The 20,164-nt window shown below is 41.8% G+C and overlaps 1 protein-coding gene across 1 annotated transcript; it reads left to right on the top strand.

Moving 5' to 3' along the window:
* Positions 1-3,550: 3,550 nt before the first annotated feature.
* alox12 (arachidonate 12-lipoxygenase) lies at positions 3,551-20,161 on the top strand. Its single transcript, XM_085451863.1, has 15 exons — positions 3,551-3,621; positions 7,922-8,068; positions 8,218-8,419; positions 9,617-9,698; positions 9,817-9,939; positions 10,027-10,133; positions 12,453-12,625; positions 12,778-12,921; positions 13,767-13,970; positions 14,155-14,241; positions 14,320-14,489; positions 15,849-15,970; positions 17,815-17,915; positions 18,068-18,238; positions 18,829-20,161. The coding sequence occupies exons 2-15, from the start codon at positions 7,922-7,924 to the stop codon at positions 19,006-19,008; spliced, it is 2,013 nt and encodes a 670-aa protein (XP_085307989.1). The 5' UTR covers positions 3,551-3,621; the 3' UTR covers positions 19,009-20,161.
* Positions 20,162-20,164: the final 3 nt, after the last annotated feature.

Raw genomic sequence — 20,164 nt, 5'->3', positions numbered from 1 at the left:
CACTTGTGTACCTACAGCTGCAGCAGTGGAGACTGTCAGGAAACTGAACCAGGGAGTGGAAGTAGGGCTCTTGGCTCCTTCATAGTGAGAGCACTAAGCCACAGGCACAGATATGTGGATAACACCTGGGTCAAAATCAACATGCAAGACGTAAAAGTTCACATCAACTTTGTTCTTCTGCTGTTTTAAAAAAAGTAACAAAGTTGAAAAACTCCAGTTTTCACTGATTTCTTTGTCTTTTTTCATTTTCAGTATGTTTCTTATTCTTATTATTCCAACACATCTGCCTTCAACCTTTAGGAAGCACACAGTGTCTGATGTTTTATTTTAATTTCACTAAAACATTCTAATAAATAATTTCTAAAAATTGCTGTAACTGAAAGTGTGAAAGACTTCGGGGCTGGGCTGATGCTTCAAGATCCTAACGACGTCCCTGATGTGTGATCAGGCTGCTGCTGTTACCTCAGTGAACTGTTGTCTTCTTTGGAAATCACAAACTGACACAACTGCAACTTCACAATGCTGAACTTAGCAAAGTGTGAGGAAAAACCCCAGAACAAGACAGACGGATGTTTTCCTCGCAGCTGTTTGGAGATGATTAAAATATTCTGCAGCAGCTCCTTTTTCAGCGTCTGCCAACAGCTTCAAATATTTAGCAGCATGATATCAACTATTTAGATTGTCTGCAGTAGATACTACACCCTCAATACCCAAGAATCACCTTCAGCAACTGGAAACAGCTGTGAAAGCTTTGTCGACAGCTTACACTGTTACTAAAACTGGAAGATTTAATGGAAAGTTACCATATTGTGTTCATTTCAGCAACTGTGTACAAGTGGTGAGAAAAAAAAAATAGAAGACCCGCAAAAATCTGAGGTTGTCCAGTTACTTTGATTGCTTCATTGCACATTTTGCTGTCAGTGTTTGTGTCCAGTTGTTCCCTGAAGGGTCAGTGCACATCAGGATCTTTTTGATCGGAGATTATGTATCGGAATTTCAGGAGCAGGATCACGCCTCCAAACATGCTCCTTCCGGCTGTCATCTATATTGGTTCCCCCCAGTTCTGCAAACTGCTCGTTGTTGTTTACGTGCCCCACCCTCCCTCCTTGTTCTCAGTTCTTTAACTTCTTCACTCCTATTTAGTACACGGGGATCTGCCAGGCCCAGGAGCCAGTCCCCTTCGAGGCCTTCCCCAAACCACAGCTCAATTCATGTCCAAGCATCACCTTTACCCACAAAAACGCTGTCAAACCTAAAATGAGGACGTGGGCCCATGTGATGGACCAAGCAGTGAAAGAAACTTAGGCACAGGTTAAAGTCCAAAAAAAATTATTATTTTTTTTTTTATTTAACCCAAAAAAACATAATTGGTTAAATCATGCAAAAAGAATCAAAATCTTGGGCCCATGAAAGAGGTCAAAATAACAGAACTCTACTCAAAGTTGACAACTCAAACAAACTGACCTAACTTAACGAGACAAAGGGGAAACTTAAATAGTGGCTGATCAGCCCACAAAAACAGGAGAAGGGGTAAAACACACAAAACCTAACTAAACCAAACATAATGAACTCCAATCCCCCCCACCCCACCCCCGGTCCCAAGTTATGGCATGAACCAATTTGTAGTCGTCCTTTAAAGCTCGCTCCGCCCTTTTCCACCTCTTGGCTCCTTAAACAAGGGACTGGAACAGCTGCAACTAAGGTAACTCAGAAAACAAAAAATTAATCATACATAACAGTGTAAACTAAAATGTGCGCACTTATTTTAGAATGCAGTGTTATGTGGATATGTGAATTAACTCTAAACCAAAACCAGTTATTTATTGTCCTGTCAATAAATTCCTATATTTAAAGAAAGACAAATGTGAATGCAATGTTACTTATAAGCCTCTACACTAACATGTTGGGTATTACCACTGTGTGGCTGTAAGTGCAGCCATCACAGCCCAGCTAGTGAAATTACTGAAAGAGAACGCTGATGATGGACTACTACACAGGAAACCACTAAGATCTCACAAAAAGAAAAAGAAGTACAACTCATCTTCTGTTTGCAACAATAACCACAGAGGTTTCTCAACACTTCTTAGTCAATGTTCTGTGCATATGTAACACAAACATAAGTCTTAACTGCACATCACTGTGTCAAAGTCAGCGTTATTTTCAAAACCCATATGTACAGATCACATTTAACATTGCAGGAATCCCCGGCAGCCTACGTCTATTGCAGCATAACTAAGGGAGGATTCAGGGTCACCTGGTCCAGCCCTAACTATATGCTTTAGCAAAAAGGAAAGTTTGAAGCCTAATCTTGAAAGTAGAGATAGTGTCTGTCTCCTGAATCCAAACTGGAAGCTGGTTCCACAGAAGAGGGGCCTGAAAACTGAAGGCTCTGCCTCCCATTCTACTTTTAAATACTCTAGGAACAACAAGTAAGCCTGCAGAGCGAGAGCGAAGTGCTCTAATAGGGTGATATGGTACTACAAGGTCATTAAGATAAGATGGGGCCTGATTTTAAGACCTTGTATGTGAGGAGCAGGATTTTGAATTCTGGATTTAACAGGAAGCCAATGAAGGGAAGCCAAAACAGGAGAAATCTGCTCTCTCTTTCTAGTCCCTGTCAGGACTCTTGCTGCAGCATTTTGGATTAGCTGAAGGCTTTTCAGGGAGTTTTTTGGACATCCTGATAATAATGAATTACAGTCGTCCAGCCTGGAAGTAATAAATGCATGAACTAGAATATTTCTGATTTTAGAGATGTTGCACAAATGGAAGAAAGCAGTCCTAATATTAGTTTAATATGTGCGTTGAAGGACATATCTTGCAAAAATGACTCCTCACAGCTTTACTGGAGGCCAAGGTAATGCCAGCCAGAGTAAGAATCTGCTTAAATACCATATTTCTATGATTTTTGCTGCTCTGTGTTGGTACAGGGCATTGAAGATGATAACAGTGGGTGGATTATATTCTTAAACTTAGTTACAGCGCTTTCAGAAAGACATCTACTGTGATAAAGTCTACTCTCCACCGCTGTGTAATCAATTATTGTAAATGTAAATGTTATCAGGAAATGATCAGACAGGAGAGGGTTTTCAGGAAACACTGTTAAATGTTCAGTTTCTATGCATATGTTAAAACAAGATCTAGAGTGTGACTAAAGTGGTGGGTGGGTTCTTTTGCATGTTGAGAGAAGCCAATTGAGTCTAATAACAGATTAAATGCCATGTTGAGGCTGTCCTTTTTAGCATCTACATGGATGTTAAAATCACCCACAATAATTATTTTATCTGAGCTCAGAACTAAATTAGATATAAAGTCTGAGAAATCAGAAACTGTGTGTAAGGCCCAGGTGGACGATAGATGATAACAAGTAAGACTGGTTTCTGAGTTTCACAGCTGGGGTGGACGAGGCTTAGTGTTTCTGAGTCTTTGGTTGATTGATAATTAAATATACTGACCACAGGAGTAGAGAAGTGCTCGTCTCATACAGAAAGGCTGAGAGAGAAAAACGAGTGTAGCGAGAGAGAGAGAGAGAGTAAAAGGACGTGTCAGAACAGCCGACAGCCACCGGACACTCCACTCCACCAAAGCGACAGTCCACTGTGAACACGGCGCGCGACTAAGGTGGGTCTTTTTCTGTTGTCTTCTCCAAACTCCAGATTATCACAGCTGACTGTCAGAGCCTCCGCTGCCCAGCCTGTGATAGCGGTGTCGTGCAGACACGCTGCCACTGACAAAAGCAACATTAGAAAACAGCAGAAGCTGTTTTGGGGAACAAATTAGTTTTTCAGCTTTCATATAAACCGCCGCAGTAAATGCTCAACATCACACGCGCCTGTTGTCTCGTTAAATATGTGAAAAATAATATTATTGCTGAAGTACCGGAATGTCGTGACTGAGTCAGTACAGCTGAAATTGTTTCGGTCAAGACAACTTACGCAAGTGTTTTACGCAAGAGTGTGTGCGAGATTGTATTATTTTAACACGCAGCAGCAACGGTAGTTCATTCTGAATCACGCCATACATCGTCTGCATGGGTTATGTAATAGGAAAAGTTACAGAATACAAAGTGCGGCATTCAATACAGAGGACAAAGAAAGCGTTGATTTTTCTGCTTGCACTCTTAGAGAATCTCTCAATGCTATCGCCTCACCTCAGCCTGGTCAGGTGGGAGGCTGTCCTCGTTTTAAAATCAGACACTCGATCTGTGTGTCAAAACATGTAAGTTGTGTTTTTCATCCAAAACCAAGAGAGTTGTGTTTGTGTTTTTCAAATACAAGATAGTTCAATGCAAGATAAACAGGTCAGGAGTGGTGAAGTATGGCTGTGGTGCTCATGGTCAGAGTCGGGTTTGTATTCAAGTTAATGATGCTAAGATTAATTTACAGAATTTAACCTTTATAGTGACTGTATACTGTTCAGTGTATGAACAGTATTCTGTCTGTACAGGGAATCAACCAAGATTTAATTGTGTATATGCACAGGAAGCAGTAAACCTACACTAATCATACTCTGTTTTCTGTGCAGATGTGGAGGCAAAGTACAAAAGAAACAAAAAGGTTCTCATTTAAAAAACGTTTATGTTGACACAGCAAAGGTTTGGTTAGTTTGCACAAAGATAGCTGATACAAACACTTTGTAGACTTTTACTACTGATTTATCACAGTATACTGCTGTCAGTGTCAGGAGTTGATTATAATGTTAGCAAATATTTCAAAAGCAGAGATGAGCGCAGCGCCTCGGTGTCAGAGATTTGAGGAGCTGGAGCTGGGAGGCGGTGTTACCTGACAGTGACACAGAAAAGCTGCGGTGAGGAAACGCTTGTATCTGGAATCTAAATGAAGCTGCAGCGTGTTGTTGATTGCATTATCTGTAGATGCATATTGATAGTCAGAGGTGTAACACACACAGTTTGCTTGAAGTTGAGATGTTCAAACTTTTCCTTAAGGAAAAATAAATCACTCATCTCACAAGAGGCTCTTTACCAGTAACGTCTTTTTTTATTATTGTAGGGTTTGTATGCAGCAACAGACTGAAGTGACTGTTGTTGGGATTTGATAAGATACAAAAAAAAATTAACTGTGTTGAAATATATACCACCAAAGGAAATGGTTACTTAATGCCTGTGTCTGTGTGCGGGCGTTCAGCTATCTTAATGAGGATCTTAGTGAGGGAATTTGTGAGGACCAGTTTGTGTGTCACAAAGATAGCTGGACAGGAACACACGCGTGCATGTGTGTGTGAAGATGAAATGTGCTACATTTGCACCATTGCGGTTTGAACATTTGGTTAGGGTTAATATTTAAATAATTAGAAAACATGTTCACTCCGTTTGAGCTGTAGAGTGCGTGATCTTTTTAAGAGTTTGGTTCCTCTTATATATTAATGCATCATATATCATTGCATGCAAAATCGCCAAAAATACCTGATTTCCTGGAGAAACTTGTGGACTTTGTATAAGATGCAAATGTGATCATATATAACATCCGAGAACACTGCTTATTAAAAAACCCACACAAATCTACTCCAGGGGCCTGTTCTTCGTACCGCGCTAAGTGAGTTAGCTGGATGAGATTGTTGACGATTTCGCGTGATCCTGGATCGTTCGGTTCCCCGAAGCTCATCCGGGACTTGCTGTCATAGCAACAGAGCTGTAAGCGTAAACCTGCTGGGGAGCAGGTTTACTTTATGTAAACAGGATTAGATCGCGGCCACGCAGGTATGCCCGCGTCATTCATACGAAAGCAACAGCGATATTCCACCACTGTTTCACCATAAATAAATAACATCAATGTAACTAAAGACAATGCAGCACTTGATCCTTTTATTGATTTCACACAGATACATACAGGTCATTTCCTAAAAAAGGGAAATGTACTATTAACATTCTATTACATGTATGTGATTATTACAGATGTAATTCATATTTCAGAGTAGTAATTGTAAATTACTTCATGTAATCAAGATGGGAGACCACGGCTATAAAAGCGAAGGTGGATTTGGGAAGCCTGTCGCAGCCATGTCCTGTCCGTATACGCGAGCCACCCATTGCGGAAGGTGCAAGATTGATAAGGAGAGTTTCCAGAATTCAGTGTATATTGCGGGACAGACAGGATCCTTTAGCTCAGCGCGACAGTGTGCTCATTGAGAGATATCGATATTCCCGTGAGGGTATTATTTACTTAACCAACTTGTTGACGAGGGGGTGCAGGACCACCACCTGTCTTTTGTTGCTCTGCCCTTTTCTTGGTTGCTGTTATAAACAAACAGATTATTCCAGGGTCTCTTTCCAAGAGACGAAAAGCAATATAAGTGATAAATATTACCATTCTGTAGAATATTCTTATATTTCACTTTTACTTGTTCCCATGTTCTAGTGGGTCCTGTTGTGGCTCTAATGTGACAGAGGATAAAATATAACATATTATAATATAATGTAATATAATATTGGATAATATAGTGTAATATAATAAATCTACCCTACCGCCTACTGGTGTTGGCCAGAGGGGCCGATGGCGCGATATGGCAGCCTGGCTTCTGTCAGTCTGCCCCAGGGCAGCTGTGGCTACAACCGTAGCTGCCTCCACCAGTGTGTGAATGTGAGAGTGACTGAATAGTGGCATTGTAAAGCGCTTTGGGTGCCTTGAAAAGCGCTATATCAATCCAATCCATTATTATTATTATTAAATTACTTACGAGTTTAATTTGTCAGCAACTTCCTGCCAGCCCTCGCTCCTTGCTTTTGCAGCCTTTGCAGTGTTCCCTTGCGTTCTGATTAAACTCTGAAACTCCTGAAATCCCTCACTCAAGAGTTCTTGCTCTGCTGCCGAAAAATACCGAGCCGAGCGCGCTCCGTCGACATTTTCGCCGACCAATCAGAGGGTTGCCGATCAATGTTTCCACTATCGATGCGTAGCCCCTTTTACGACACCCAGTGATCTCACATTACTTCATCCAGCTGTACTAATCGTCAACAGCAGGTGTGTTCGGGGAACCGGATTAGCGCGCTCACGGTTAGCGCGATGGTTTGGTCTTGGATGTTTCATTTGATCTTGGATGTAGTAAGCGACGTACGAAGCACAGGGCCCAGCTCTACGATTATATCCACAGTTTGGATAAAAACATAGTCAGTCACCATGGTGACTCAATGCTTAGTACTGTTGCCTCTCAGCAAGTGTGAACCCAGGACACTCTTGCAAAAGAGTTTTGGTTTGGGTAATGCTACTTATTGCAAATGGACTGATTCTTGTATAGCGCTTTTCTACTCTCCCAGAGTACTCAAAGCACTCTATACAACACGCCACATTCACCCAGTCCACAAGCACTACCTCTATACTGAGTGCTTTCTAACTACACTCACACACATTCATACTCCAGTGGATGCATCAGAGAGCAACTTGGGGTTAGTATCTTGCCCAAGGATACTTGGCATGCAGACTGGAGGAGCCTGGGATCGAACCTCCAACCTTCCAGCTCTACCTCCTGAGCTACAGCCACCCCACAAATGACACATGCTAATGTTGGGTGATGAGGTCCCAACAGGAGCTGTCACAGAAATGGCAGCTGGGCTAAAGGATAAATACAAATAGCTGAAACATGCATGAAGCTTCTGTTTGTCTGCAGGCAGATTTAAAGCAAAGAATCAGAGACTCAGCTCTGCAGCTCCGACTTTCCAATTGTGACAAGAAAGCCTAAAACTTGAAGAGTCGAAAAAAGGGCTAAAAAACAAAAGCCTTGTGACTTTGAACTTAGACCTTCCTATTGCTACACCCTTCATTTCCCCTCTGAAGCACGGTGCTGTGACATCTTCCACTAACCATGGTGACGTCACTGAGCCAAGACAGCTGCAAGTTTGTTTTTCCTGTGTATTCAGGTGCACGCATGTTGCTAGCTGAACACTTATGTATGACTCATGTCTTCTTAGATGGAAGTCTACACTGTTACAGTAGCAACTGGTACTTCAGAGTATTCAGGCACCAACAACTACATTTATCTGACGCTTGTGGGGGAGAACGGGGAGAGCGAGCGCACTCAACTCGACAACCCTGGACTGGATTTCTGTCGAGGAGCAGTAAGTGTAGTTTGGGTTAGATCAGCTCAGGACATTTTAAGTAGTTTTTAGGACAACTTGACAGAATAACATGAACTAGCTTTTCAGCGTCAGTCTGAGATAGAAAGTACCTCATTTTTTGTATTTCTCTTCCTCTATTCTTCCATCAGGTTGACCAGTACAAGGTGACGAGTCCTTCACCTTTAGGCTCGGTGCTACTGGTCCGACTAGAGAAACAAAGATACTGGGTGGAAGACAACTGGTTTTGTCAATATGTCACTGTAGAGCCTCCAGATGGAGGTAAAGTGCTGACTTTCCCTTGTTACCGATGGTTTGTAGGCGATGTCAAGATGGAGATACGAGAAGGAACAGGTAGGAAAGAGTCTCATTCCTTCATTGCCTTCAATGCCTACATGTGTAAAAGGCCTGAGGTCATTTGAGCAAAGATGCAAATTTCCCTTTAAAGCCATGCAGGTTCTATTTTAGTACAAGACTGATTCCTGTGTGGCATTTTATAAACCATGCATCAATCGCCCATTGACACACATGCATACTCCGATGGATGCATCTGAGAGTAACTTGGTTCAGTATGTTGTCCAAGGATAGTTTGGGCTGGAGCAGACAGGAGGAGCTGCAGAACAAACCAGCAGCAGATTAGTAGATGATACCGAACCCTAAGTTGCACCTGATAAATCCATCAGTGTGTGAATGTTAGGTTAAAAGTCCCAGTCAGTTTACCACATTAAGCAGTTGGTGGTGAGATTAAAAGGCTATCTAAGGCTACTCGTCCACCCATGCATGAGCACACTGGGGATGTGTAGCTGTTGCTGTACTACCTTCGAGTCCAGGGGTGTCCAACTCCAGGCCTCGAGGGCCGGTGTCCTGCAGGTTTTAGATCTCACCCTGGGTCAACACACCTGAATCAAATGATTACTTCATTATCAGGCCTCTGGAGAACTTCAAGACATGTTGAGGAGGTCATTTAGCCTTTAAATCAGCTGTGTTGGATCAAGGACACATCTACAACCTGCAGGACACCGGCCCTCGAGGCCTGGAGTCCGACACCTGTGCTCTAAACCCAAGCTAGAACCTGCCCCTATGCTCAGCAAAAACTACAGAGCAGCAGCTGCTGTAATAATGATGACCAGTGATTCAGGTTTTTAGCTGGAGCACATCATCTTTGTTGACAAGTTGCCATCACCGCCTAAGAAATGTGCAGCTGAGACATAAATATAGACACAGTATCAGATAATATAATCAAGATAAGACCACAAGGTGTAAATGAGGCCTGTGTCTTTCATGCAAAAACGGTGAAACACTGGGCTGCTGTGCCTGCTTTCCATTTGCATCATATTTGTTTACAGGTTCCGCTTAGACTTTTGTTATGTAAGTGTCAGACCATACAAGAAGATATATTTCCGTTGTTACATATAAGCAGAACTCCTTCAGTTATCTCATGTGTGACCCTTTTTCTTAGTGCTTGATTTCATCGGTATCGCTGCCCTACTCTATAATGTGATGGTATAACTTCCAAGTGTCTGCTGTTGTACTTCCCTGTCTCTCCTGTAGCAAAGACGCTGACAGGTGACTCTGCACTGCAGCTGCTGGAACACAGGAGAACAGAGCTGCAGGAGCGACAGAAGACTTACAGGTAGGGACTCACATTTATGGTGTATGAAACCCTTTAAACTGTACAAACTACAAGCCACATTTGACCAAATACATTCTGTAACAACACAGATTTGAAGCATTGAATATTTTTGTGTTAGATGGGTAACGTGGGCTCCAGGGATTCCCAGATGTGTTGATGCTGAAACAGAAGCAGACTTACCCCAAGACGTCCGCTTTGACAACGAGAAGCGGAGTGACTTTGAACATTCATTACATTACGCGTAGGTGGTACACACACACTCTATGATTCAACACATTTGTAACAAATTTGATTTTAAAACAACAAACGCCTCATTTCCTCTCCTCAGTTTGCTGGAGTTATCTCTGAAGAAACTGACCATCTGGTTTGGGAAATCCTGGGATGACCTTGAAGATTTCAAACGTATCTTCTGGAAGTTGAAAAGTCCCATAGCGGGTGAGTAAAAAAGCATAGCATAAAACAGCTTTAATAGTAGTTTCATGCAAATTCAAAATGCTACCTAAAAAATGATCTTTTAAAAGTGGTAATCACCACGGTGGCATCAGTAGGCAGCTGGATCAGATCTCCTGAGGGATCACGCTGATGTTCCTTGGCAGCAGATCCAAAAGAGTCTCTCTTGTGTTTAAACAAAAAACAGGAAAGAGAAAAAAATCCAAGTGGACCAATCACACCTTCACAGATAAACCAGCTGACCAATTTGCTTTAACGAGGTGGTTTGTCTGATTGGTTAACAGTTAAGCCACATCTTCTGACCTTTTAATCTGTAGTGGTTCAGTCCAGAATCTATTTGGACCAATTAGCCATTACCGCCTTGTTAAATGTGAAATGGTCAGCTGGTTTATCTGTGAAGGTGTGACTGGTTTCCTGTTGCCCACTTTTATTTAAACACAAACTGTTTGACGTTCCCTTACCTGATGAAGGCCACAAGCCGTCACTTGATAAAGTTGTTCCCTGATACTTAGTGTTGCTGGAGTCTCCACGTCATCAGATCTTTGTCTTCTCCATGCACCTTGGGAGTGGGTGAAGTTGTGCCAGAGAAGTTTGTTGCTATCAACTTTCCCATCGTTACCAGTTCTGCCACTTTCACCTCCCTCTTTAGATTATTGCAGACAGTGAGGGCAGCCTATTTAACCCTTGGTAGTACCTAAAACAACGTACCCCTTATGAGGTCCTAGAGCCAAAAATCGACCACGCCATAAAAAGTGCTATAAAAAGATTATACATTAATATTTTATTCCACTTTAAATTAGCCAATCTTTCAGACCTACTTCTCCTTGAAATATTCATGTCAAGTTTTAATTACATTTCGCGGATTTTAACCCTTTATATCCCGGTTTTGTCACATGAGCGCACGGCCGTTTTTGGCGAAAAAAATGAAAAAATGAAATATTTTCCATAAAATACATTTGAAAGTTATATTTTATTGTACTTTTAATTAGGCCTTTGGGTGGACCAAAGATTGATACCAACAGTCATTTCGATCGCCTTTTATTTTTTTTGCAGGAGCGCATTTCATAAAATGCACACACTATCGGTCCCAATCGACCACGCCCAAAAAAGTGCTATAAAAAATTTATATATTAATATTTTATTCCACTTTAAATTAGCCAATCTTTTAGACCTACTTCTCCTTGAAATATTCATGTCAAGTTTTAATTACATTTCGCGGATTTTAACCCTTTATATCCCGGTTTCGTCACATGAGCGCACTGCTTTTTTGCCCCAAAAAACATAAAACTTGAATATTTTCCAAAAAAAACATTTGAGGTAATATTCAATTGTTATTATAATTAGGCCTTTAGATGGACTAAAGATCAGCACCAAAATTAATTTCGATCAACTTACAATTTTCTTTTCCGAAGCGAATTATGTCCTCCAGGCGGTCCCTCGTCGTTGTCTAACCCGGGATCCATGCCTCCTCCCGGGTAACGTGCAGACGATTTCTCCGGTCATGTTTCGTCGGACGCCTTTCACCAGCACACACGTCGATACCACGTGACAACAAATACGTCATTTCCGGTTGAGTCAAAAAAAAAATTCCCGCTTGAGTGACCCTGGGACTGAGACATCGCTCCAGACGATCGGCGGGGGAATCCTGTTTTCCAAGCCGCGATCGAATCCTGATTTCCGGGTAGTGTTTTACGGCGGCTCGCTGATTTCGAGCCCCGGGTCAAATGTGAAGCAAGGGAGCCACCCGGTGGCCAAATAAAAAAATTACAATTCTAAGGCCTTGAGTCCAGAATGAAAACGAAACCTAAGCCATCACACAGATATTAACGGTAATAATTGTGCAGTGAAAAATAGCGAAAAATAGCGTTTATAAAGGGTTTCAATGGGGCGATTTATGGCTCTAGGACCTCATGTGGATGGCGGTTTTTAGCTTAGCCACCTTAAGCTAATCGAATAAACGGAGACGGCAATTCTAAAGAAAAATGAAAAAAAAAAAAGGGTTGGAAGGTTTGGCTATATTCTATTCAACACAGTGAAAATGGCCTAATATTAAAAAACGCTGTGGATGATAAATGGCCGTAGGTACTACCAAGGGTTAAAAGCCTTTTCTCCTTGTTCTATTCTGACTTTCTAATTGTTGTAAAATTTGAAGATGGTCCATAAAAGCATGTGGGGTAATATTCACTTCAGATCAAGCACATTATCTCTCTCTGAACTTGATCTCTGCGGCGGTACTTTCTGTTCCAAAGGCCTTTGAACAGCGACAGACACCTGATGCTCTGTGTGTCTGTGTGTATACAACAGAGTATTGTATGAAGCACTGGAAGGAGGACTGGTTCTTTGGCTACCAGTGTCTAAATGGTTCCAACCCCAGGATGATCCAGAGGTGCAAAAAGCTGCCGGAGAACCTCCCTGTTACCGCAGATATGGTGCAGCGCTCTATGGCTGGCAGGACCAACTTGAACAAAGAACTGAAGGTTGAGAAAAAGCACTACTTTGGTTTTTACAATAAAATAAAAGGAACGGCACAAATGTAGACGCTGTTATTGTCTCACTGCTGGTGTTTATTTCATGGTCTCTGTTGCATGCTTGCCATCATATCTTAAATTTCCTTTACACTCTTGTCCAGGCAGGAAACATATACTTGTTAGACTATGCCATCATGGATGGGATTCCCAGTAACACAATCAAGGGACACCCTCAGTACATCGCTGCTCCTATCTGTCTCCTGTATCAACACCCAGATGAAGGACTTATACCTATTGCTATACAGGTATGTTGTTTACATGCTTACACAGAAGCACAGGGACAAATTTCATTAACTGGTACTTTATCAGCAGCACAGTGGGGTGATTAGCACTGCTGACCCACCACAAAAAGGTCCTGAGCTTGACTTTGTACTTGACTTCCTGTTATAACTCTCAAGCACCTTACAGCAGATAATGAGTAAGCTCAGTAAATTAGCCTATCCCAGCTGTCTTAGGGCGAGAGGCGGGGTACACCCTGACAGGTCTGTGTGATATCAGGCTGTTGTGGTGCTTTGAACATGTATTTTTGGGGGTAAAAAAATAATGTTGGGTCTATTTGTTCTCCCCATGCTTGTGGCCTTGTGATAAAAATAATAAAACACACTATATATAATAATATACAGCAGAGTCTTATTATAAGCTGGGAGCATGCTTGTGCTGTAAGGTGTCTGGTTGTGTAGTAACCAGTGGATATGTACTTTTATATATAATATACTACAACATATATATTTATAACGGCATGTCTAGTCTATTTCTTATGTGCCTTTGAGACCTGGGGGTAGAACTGGTTATGACCTGTTTATATTTGGGAGCAGGTAGAAAGTCCTCTCTTCCTCGCCGGCTCCATGTCTGTCATTACGTCACACACCGGTTTGCTCTGTCGCACAAAATCACCGCCAATGATTCAGTTATTTCTAAACGACAGAATCAGGTATTGAAGCAGCGACGGTGAAGCTTCGGTCATGTGACTCTGTTCAGACAAACCAAGCCTTGATACGGTGCTCTGAAGCCATGTGTTGGCTATACAAGCTAAGCGACAGCCCGTTCTACCTCTTGGGCCACAGCTCAATAGTCTCTTTCACCTTCTCAGCTTGAACAGACTCCAGGCCGGGACACGCCCATATTCCTGCCCAGCGATCCCCCTCTGGCCTGGCTGCTGGCTAAGATGTGGGTGCGTCACTCTGAGTTCCAGGTATTCCAGCTCCTGTCTCACCTACTTAGGACTCACCTGGTGGTAGAAGTGTTTTGTGTGGCCACTTTGAGACAGCTGCCTGCTGTACACCCCATTTACAAGGTAAATATTAATATAAGTCGTATTATTCAGCACTTTCACTGTTGGTCATAGTTGTTATCTGATATGAATTGGTTTAAAAGCAAAGAGATGAAGCCTTCATTTGTAATTTCCTTTCTGCAACATAAATCCAGTAGAATCTAAATTTCCAACAATAATCAAAATGTTCTCTTTTTTGCTGATGCAGCTTCTGGCCCCTCATCTACGCTACACTCTAGAGATCAACTGTAGGGGGCGCACTCAGCTCATCTCTGCAAATGGCATCTTCAAACGAGTATGCCACAGCACGCTTGGCTTTAGTATTACTGAGCTCTTCAATATTCAGATCTAATATTCCTGAAATGTTGTGTAGGTTGTGTCTACAGGTGGTGATGGCCTGTTAATTTTGGCCCAGAGGGAGTACAAGGTGTTGACCTACCGCTCCATTCAGCCGCTGTATGATTTCTGTGACAGAGGAGTGTCTCAGCTCCCCAACTATTTCTACAAAGACCACAGTCTGATGCTGTGGGAGGCCATACACAGGTACAATAGCAAGCTTGTGGTGTGCTAGCTTGCTGCAACCACTGGGTGTGATTTATTCGGCGGTGCAGTGGGTAGAACTGGTGGCTTAGAGAGTACGCATGTTGTCCTTGTTCCTGCGTAGTTCTACAAGGTACCGATGATCTGTGGAACCAGCACCTGAGTGCAGGAAGTGTGGATCAACTCTGTGTTTAAAAAGTCCACTCTCTGATCCTATGAGGATTACCCAGGAGGCGGTGCAGAGCTCGGATAGAGCTGATGGCCAGTTCTAACTGCCTCTATTCTCCAGATGTCTGCACTGCTTACTCTGATTCAAAACTGGCCCAGCCTTGCAGGCCTGCGGTGGCAGCTCTAGATCAGTGCTCTTGGATTACGACTGGGTTTAATTCAGTGGTTTGGAAAACTAAGCCCCCAGTCTGTTACTTTAAAAGGCTGGCGTAACCTGTACGAGCTGTTTCTAATCTATTAGTACTCAGCTTTTTACCTTTACTGCTTCACTGGAAAACAGTGGAATTCCTTGGAAGTCCGAATTCTCTTAAATTTATAATCTAACACGGCAAAAATGAGCAGAGAAAAAACCAAATTGTAAGTCCATAGTTCAGGCAGCAGTTGATCCCTCTGGCACCTTTGCTGGAATATCCAACTGGGAATTCTTAGATCCAATCTTCTGAACTGCTTATCTCACAGAAGACAAAGGGAAGAGCCTATCATCTCTTCTGCATAAAACTTACATGACACCAGGTCCTCATCTCTCCCCAACATCACAACAACAGTTTTAACAATGGCTTTATATTGTAAGTATAAGAAAACAGAGAAAACCAAACAATCATATGACCTATGAGGACACAGTTTGGTGACAGTGGGGAAAACTCCCTTTCAACAGGAAGAAACCTCCAGCAGAAGCAAATCAATAATTAAATACAAAGAGGTGTATAAACACGTAACATATACACCTGATGAGCTCTGACGTCACAGTGACATCCAATCATAACTGATGACATTTAATCACCTGATGCCTAGCCATGCCTTCTCATCCTGTAAACTTCAACACGATTTAAAACATAGTTTAAACCCTAAAATCACTTCATTACAATGTTGTACTTTACCTTCATGTTTCATTGATCTAATGCTGTGTGTGTGTGTGTGTGTGTGTGTGTGTGTGTGTGTGTGTGTGTGTGTGTGTGTGTGTGTGTGTGTGTGTGTGTGTGTGTCAGTGATCAGGGGAAATCAAAGATAGTACCAGCAAAAACTACTAAAGCCTGATATTTTTACATGTTCTGAGTATCAGTCTGAATGTCCATACTATTTATTTTAAACAGTGTATTCTTATAAATAACTAGAAAGTTTTTACCTTTGCTCCAGTTTTGTCTCCAGTATGGTAAACCTGTACTACCAGTCAGACCATGATGTGCAAGAAGACCTGGAGCTTCAGGCCTGGATCAGAGACATCACGGAGGAAGGCTTCACAGAGATCCCCAACTTTGGTCAGTTATTAATGTAATCACCTGGACATGTATAGTAAGTTATTCATTTATTGATTGCTTAAAATGTCATTAGGTGTGAAGGTAAGTTTTTCTTGAGATACTACGCTCTCACGGCTGGTCTAAAAGATTTATTACATTTTTCATAAAGTGTTAAAATGTTTAAAGACAAAAGTAGATTTAAACAATAAAAAGTTCATCTTAAGTTCTCCAAGGAGCATATGGGAGCAGGATGCAACCCATAACAGCAAAGCTCGGTGGTTAGAGGATCTGAGGGCAGACCACAGCAACCTCTCTGAACAGGATCCAGTAACCACCAGTGGAAGACATCCAAGAAAGTCTCCAGTATGAAGAGCTGGACTGCACCCGCCTACTGGCTGAAGAAGCTGACTGCACTCCATGAGGGCCTGGCAGCACAAATGAACCAGCTGTTGATGAGAGACATCTGGAGTGTCTAACCGAAGGCCTGACAGCCCAGATATATCTACATAGATCTATCTAATCTCGATATCTAATATACATCTATATCATATAGAAATATATTATATATAGATATTATCTTTATTTATATAATATATATAGAGAGATAAAGATAGTATCCATATATGTTATATATAGATAATATGACGATGTGACACAAGACCTGAGAGATGCATCTGGCCCTTCAGTTGATCCATCTACTGCTCTAAACTGGTCTCAGTGGAAGGGACGCCATGCAATACATGTTTGCACATGACAGTAAACCATTGGACCTGTAAGGTGCACAGCTCTGCTAAACCAGACAGACTATCATGAGAAAATGTTGTTACTACTCAGCGACGAAAATACTTATGAGCTCCTGAAACGAGACCCAGGAAGAGGCTACAGGAAGAAGCTGATAGACTGTCTGAAGCAGTTAGAACAGGACAAAGCTATTGAGCGGACCTCATACCACAGGATGTACCCAGGGGAGTCTACACCAAGGCTGTATGGTTTACTGACGATACATAAACAGGGTGCACCTTTATGACCGATTGTCTGCACGATCAACTCAGTCAGCTCGAGTTTCTGGCTTCGATCCTCAACCCGCTGGTGGGCAGCTCTGAACACCACATCCAGAACATCCTGGATTGTGTTGAGAAGGTGAGAGATTGCAGCCATTCCCCAACTCTCTGTGAATGGGACTCATGGACATTGATCAGTGATCTTTGATCAATGGTCATGAGAATCTGCATAATTATGATAAAGGAACTGACCTCCCAGCCCATTGTTCCTTCAGTGGGCTGGTTTCAGTCATTATGCAAATGTCCTGTTTATAAGATTGAAACCTGCAGTCAGCTGAGACTGAAGGAGTCACCTGGTGATGACGAAACGTTTCTCCCACTGAAGACGTCCAGATGAACAGAATCAACTTTTGGACATTGGACCTGTTCCCCATTCTCCTACCAAAATATAAGTAAATGAGGGGCGTTCAAGACTTCGCACAGCACCATTTGTGTTAACTGTTGTTGACGAGTGTTGATGGCTAACAATCAGTCTGGATCTGGTCTCAAACTCTCTTTCACTTGATCATTTATCTGTAACTATATGCAGTTAAGTTCAAAACATGAATGTACTGCAATGTAGAATTCACAAGTTGGTTTGTTAATTGAATTTAAAAACAAATGACCAGGTGAAATTTAACTCACATATATTTGCACAAGATTATAAAAACAAAGCGATTGCCAGAACGAGGCAGCAATTGTGTCACATCCTTCCTTTCATAGTTTCAGACTACAGACACATCTCCTCCAGTTAGCAGAAGTTCTCGGCAGGATATCCTGTAAGTGTGTATCCTGTGTATCCACTTAATGGTTCATGTGTTCCAGGTTTGCCCAGTAAACTCAGCAGCAGAGAGGAACTCTGCACACTGCTGGCAGTGGCTATCTTCACAAGCACAGCCCAGCATGCTGCAACTAACAACGGACAGGTGCTGAACACACACACAAGACAGTCGACACTGTTACACAAGATGCACTGAGGTGCAGAAACTGACACTGTTGGTTTGTTGGGGCGACTTATTTAAGAAAAGATGATACCACAGGGGTACAGCAAACGTTTCTCTACTCTGATTCCTTTTAGTTTGACTGGTGTGCCTGGGTTCCCAACACCCCCTGCACCATGAGACAACCGCCACCAACAGACAAAGATGCTGTTACCATGGATATGATTATGGCCACGCTTCCCGATGTCAGCCAGTCCTGTGTACAGATGGCCATCACATGGCATCTGGGACGAGCACAGCCAGATGCAGTGAGTCCAAGTTGCTCACCATACTGTGTCCCATACAGTTTATAAATAATATATATACGCAATATACAGCGATAACAGCGATAGATCGGTTAAAAATATGAATATTCAAAAGTTTTACACAGAAATAAAAATGTCAGCAATATTTGTTAAATAACTAATATAAATAGATGCAATAACACTAATGTCACTGTATCTACTGATACGTGTATATCATGGTTACTCAAGCCATCTGTTCTTTGCTAATGGTTTATGTTTATAAACATAATGCAAATATTTGACACTCATATACGTTTTCGTTAACTGCAGGAATTTCAAAGACAACATGTCACCTCAGTTCGTCTTAAATAAAGAAAATGGCATTTCTATTGCATGGGTTGATTTTTTTTTACCTTGCAGCACCACAGAATATTTATTTTTACTTATTCTTTGGGGATTTTCTTGCCTTTCATTAAGATGGAGGAGACAGCGAGACATGCAGGGAAGCATTAAGTCTTGCAACACGTATAAATGATATTTTGTAATGAAAAATGGAATTGATCCTTTTTCCTCAGCTACTTGCAGTTCACATTGTTTCTGTCTTTTCTGCTCAGATTCCTTTGGGCCGATACACAGAGGACCACTTCACCGAGGCCAAAGCCCTGGAGGTGATCGACAGGTTCAGGATGGAGTTGAAGGAGATCGAGAAACACATTCTGACTGAGAATGAAGGACTGGAGCTGCAGTACCTTTTTCTCCTGCCCAGTCGCATAGAAAACAGCATCACCATATAGAAATACTCCCAGACTGCTGAGTGAATCTTTGCAGTGCAGGGACTCCAGCGACACTCAAAGAAGGGAACAACTTTATTGACTGACCGGCGTGTTTCGGCGTGTGGCCTTCATCAGGGTCATAGTAACACATAGAAGTGTGCTTAAATAAAAGGCAGGAAATTAACCAATCACATCTTCATAGATAAACCAGCTGACATATAACAGGTTGGTATTGGTTAACTGGTTAGGTCACGCACAAGTAAATACTGGACTAGATCATTATCTTAAATCTTAAACTTTGGAAATTTGTCCTTGTGTTATATGAGGTTGTTTTCTGTTCTTTAAATATGAACCAAAAATGAATCAAAACAATAGACGATGCAGGAGATGATCAGGAGGGAAAAACGTTTCTTTACACAGACTATAAAAATATTTTGTAAATGGAGCGGTTCTATTGTAGCACTTTTCTACTCTCCCACAGCAGCCAGTGCTTTATACAGCACACACGTTCAAATGAGCACTTTTTTATGCTTAAGTGCTTTCTATCTAATATTAACTCACTCGTACTCTGATGGATGCATCTTGGGTTCGTATCTTGCCCAAGCATATTTCAAACCACCAACCCTCCGATCAGCCGATGCCTCGCTCCACCTCCAGCCGCAGGATTTCCTGGAAGCTCTTTATTTGCATCTCAACCACTAACAGTTGGGACTGATGTGTCATGTGCAGAGTGGGCGAGCAAGTGAAATGAAGTGTCTGACATGTCAGTTCCCAGCTGCTTGAGATCTGGTGACTGGTCAGATTAGAGATAAACCTGCATGAGTCATGTTTGGAGAGATGAGTCATTGTTTGTGTTCACATTAATTATATGAGTTTATTACTGTGGCACAGATATTTCCTTCTGTAAGATAAGATAAGATAAGATAAGATAAGATAAGATAGAACTTTATTAATCCCTCGGGTGGGTTCCTCTGGGAAATTCTGTAGTAGGGTAAGTTAAGTTTACCTCCATTTAATCAATCCTGGGTAATCAGTAAGTAGTACTTTTGACAGAATAACTTCAATGTTTTAACTTTTTTACTTAAAACATATAAATGTATTATGAAGCTTAAAGCAAGACATCCTGATATATCCATGTGCTTACAATGTTGAGAAATAAACAAATGAAGCTACAGCC

Source organism: Copadichromis virginalis, linkage group LG3, assembly GCF_057382275.1.
Source record: "Copadichromis virginalis isolate Kocher_CV1m ecotype Utaka linkage group LG3, C_Virginalis_male_GT1.1, whole genome shotgun sequence".
Lineage (NCBI taxonomy): Eukaryota > Metazoa > Chordata > Actinopteri > Cichliformes > Cichlidae > Copadichromis > Copadichromis virginalis.
Note: the sequence above shows the minus strand (reverse complement) of the source record. Positions and strands in the feature narration are given on the sequence as shown.

Bases quoted from the DNA above. Each gene is read 5' to 3' on its own strand.
- alox12 (XM_085451863.1), top strand. From the start codon at position 7,922: ATGGAAGTCTACACTGTTACAGTAGCAACTGGTACTTCAGAGTATTCA. The intron at 8,420-9,616 runs GTAGGAAAGAGT...TCTCTCCTGTAG, and splicing joins GGAGATACGAGAAGGAACAG to CAAAGACGCTGACAGGTGAC. The intron at 14,490-15,848 runs GTACAATAGCAA...CCTTTGCTCCAG, and splicing joins CTGTGGGAGGCCATACACAG to TTTTGTCTCCAGTATGGTAA.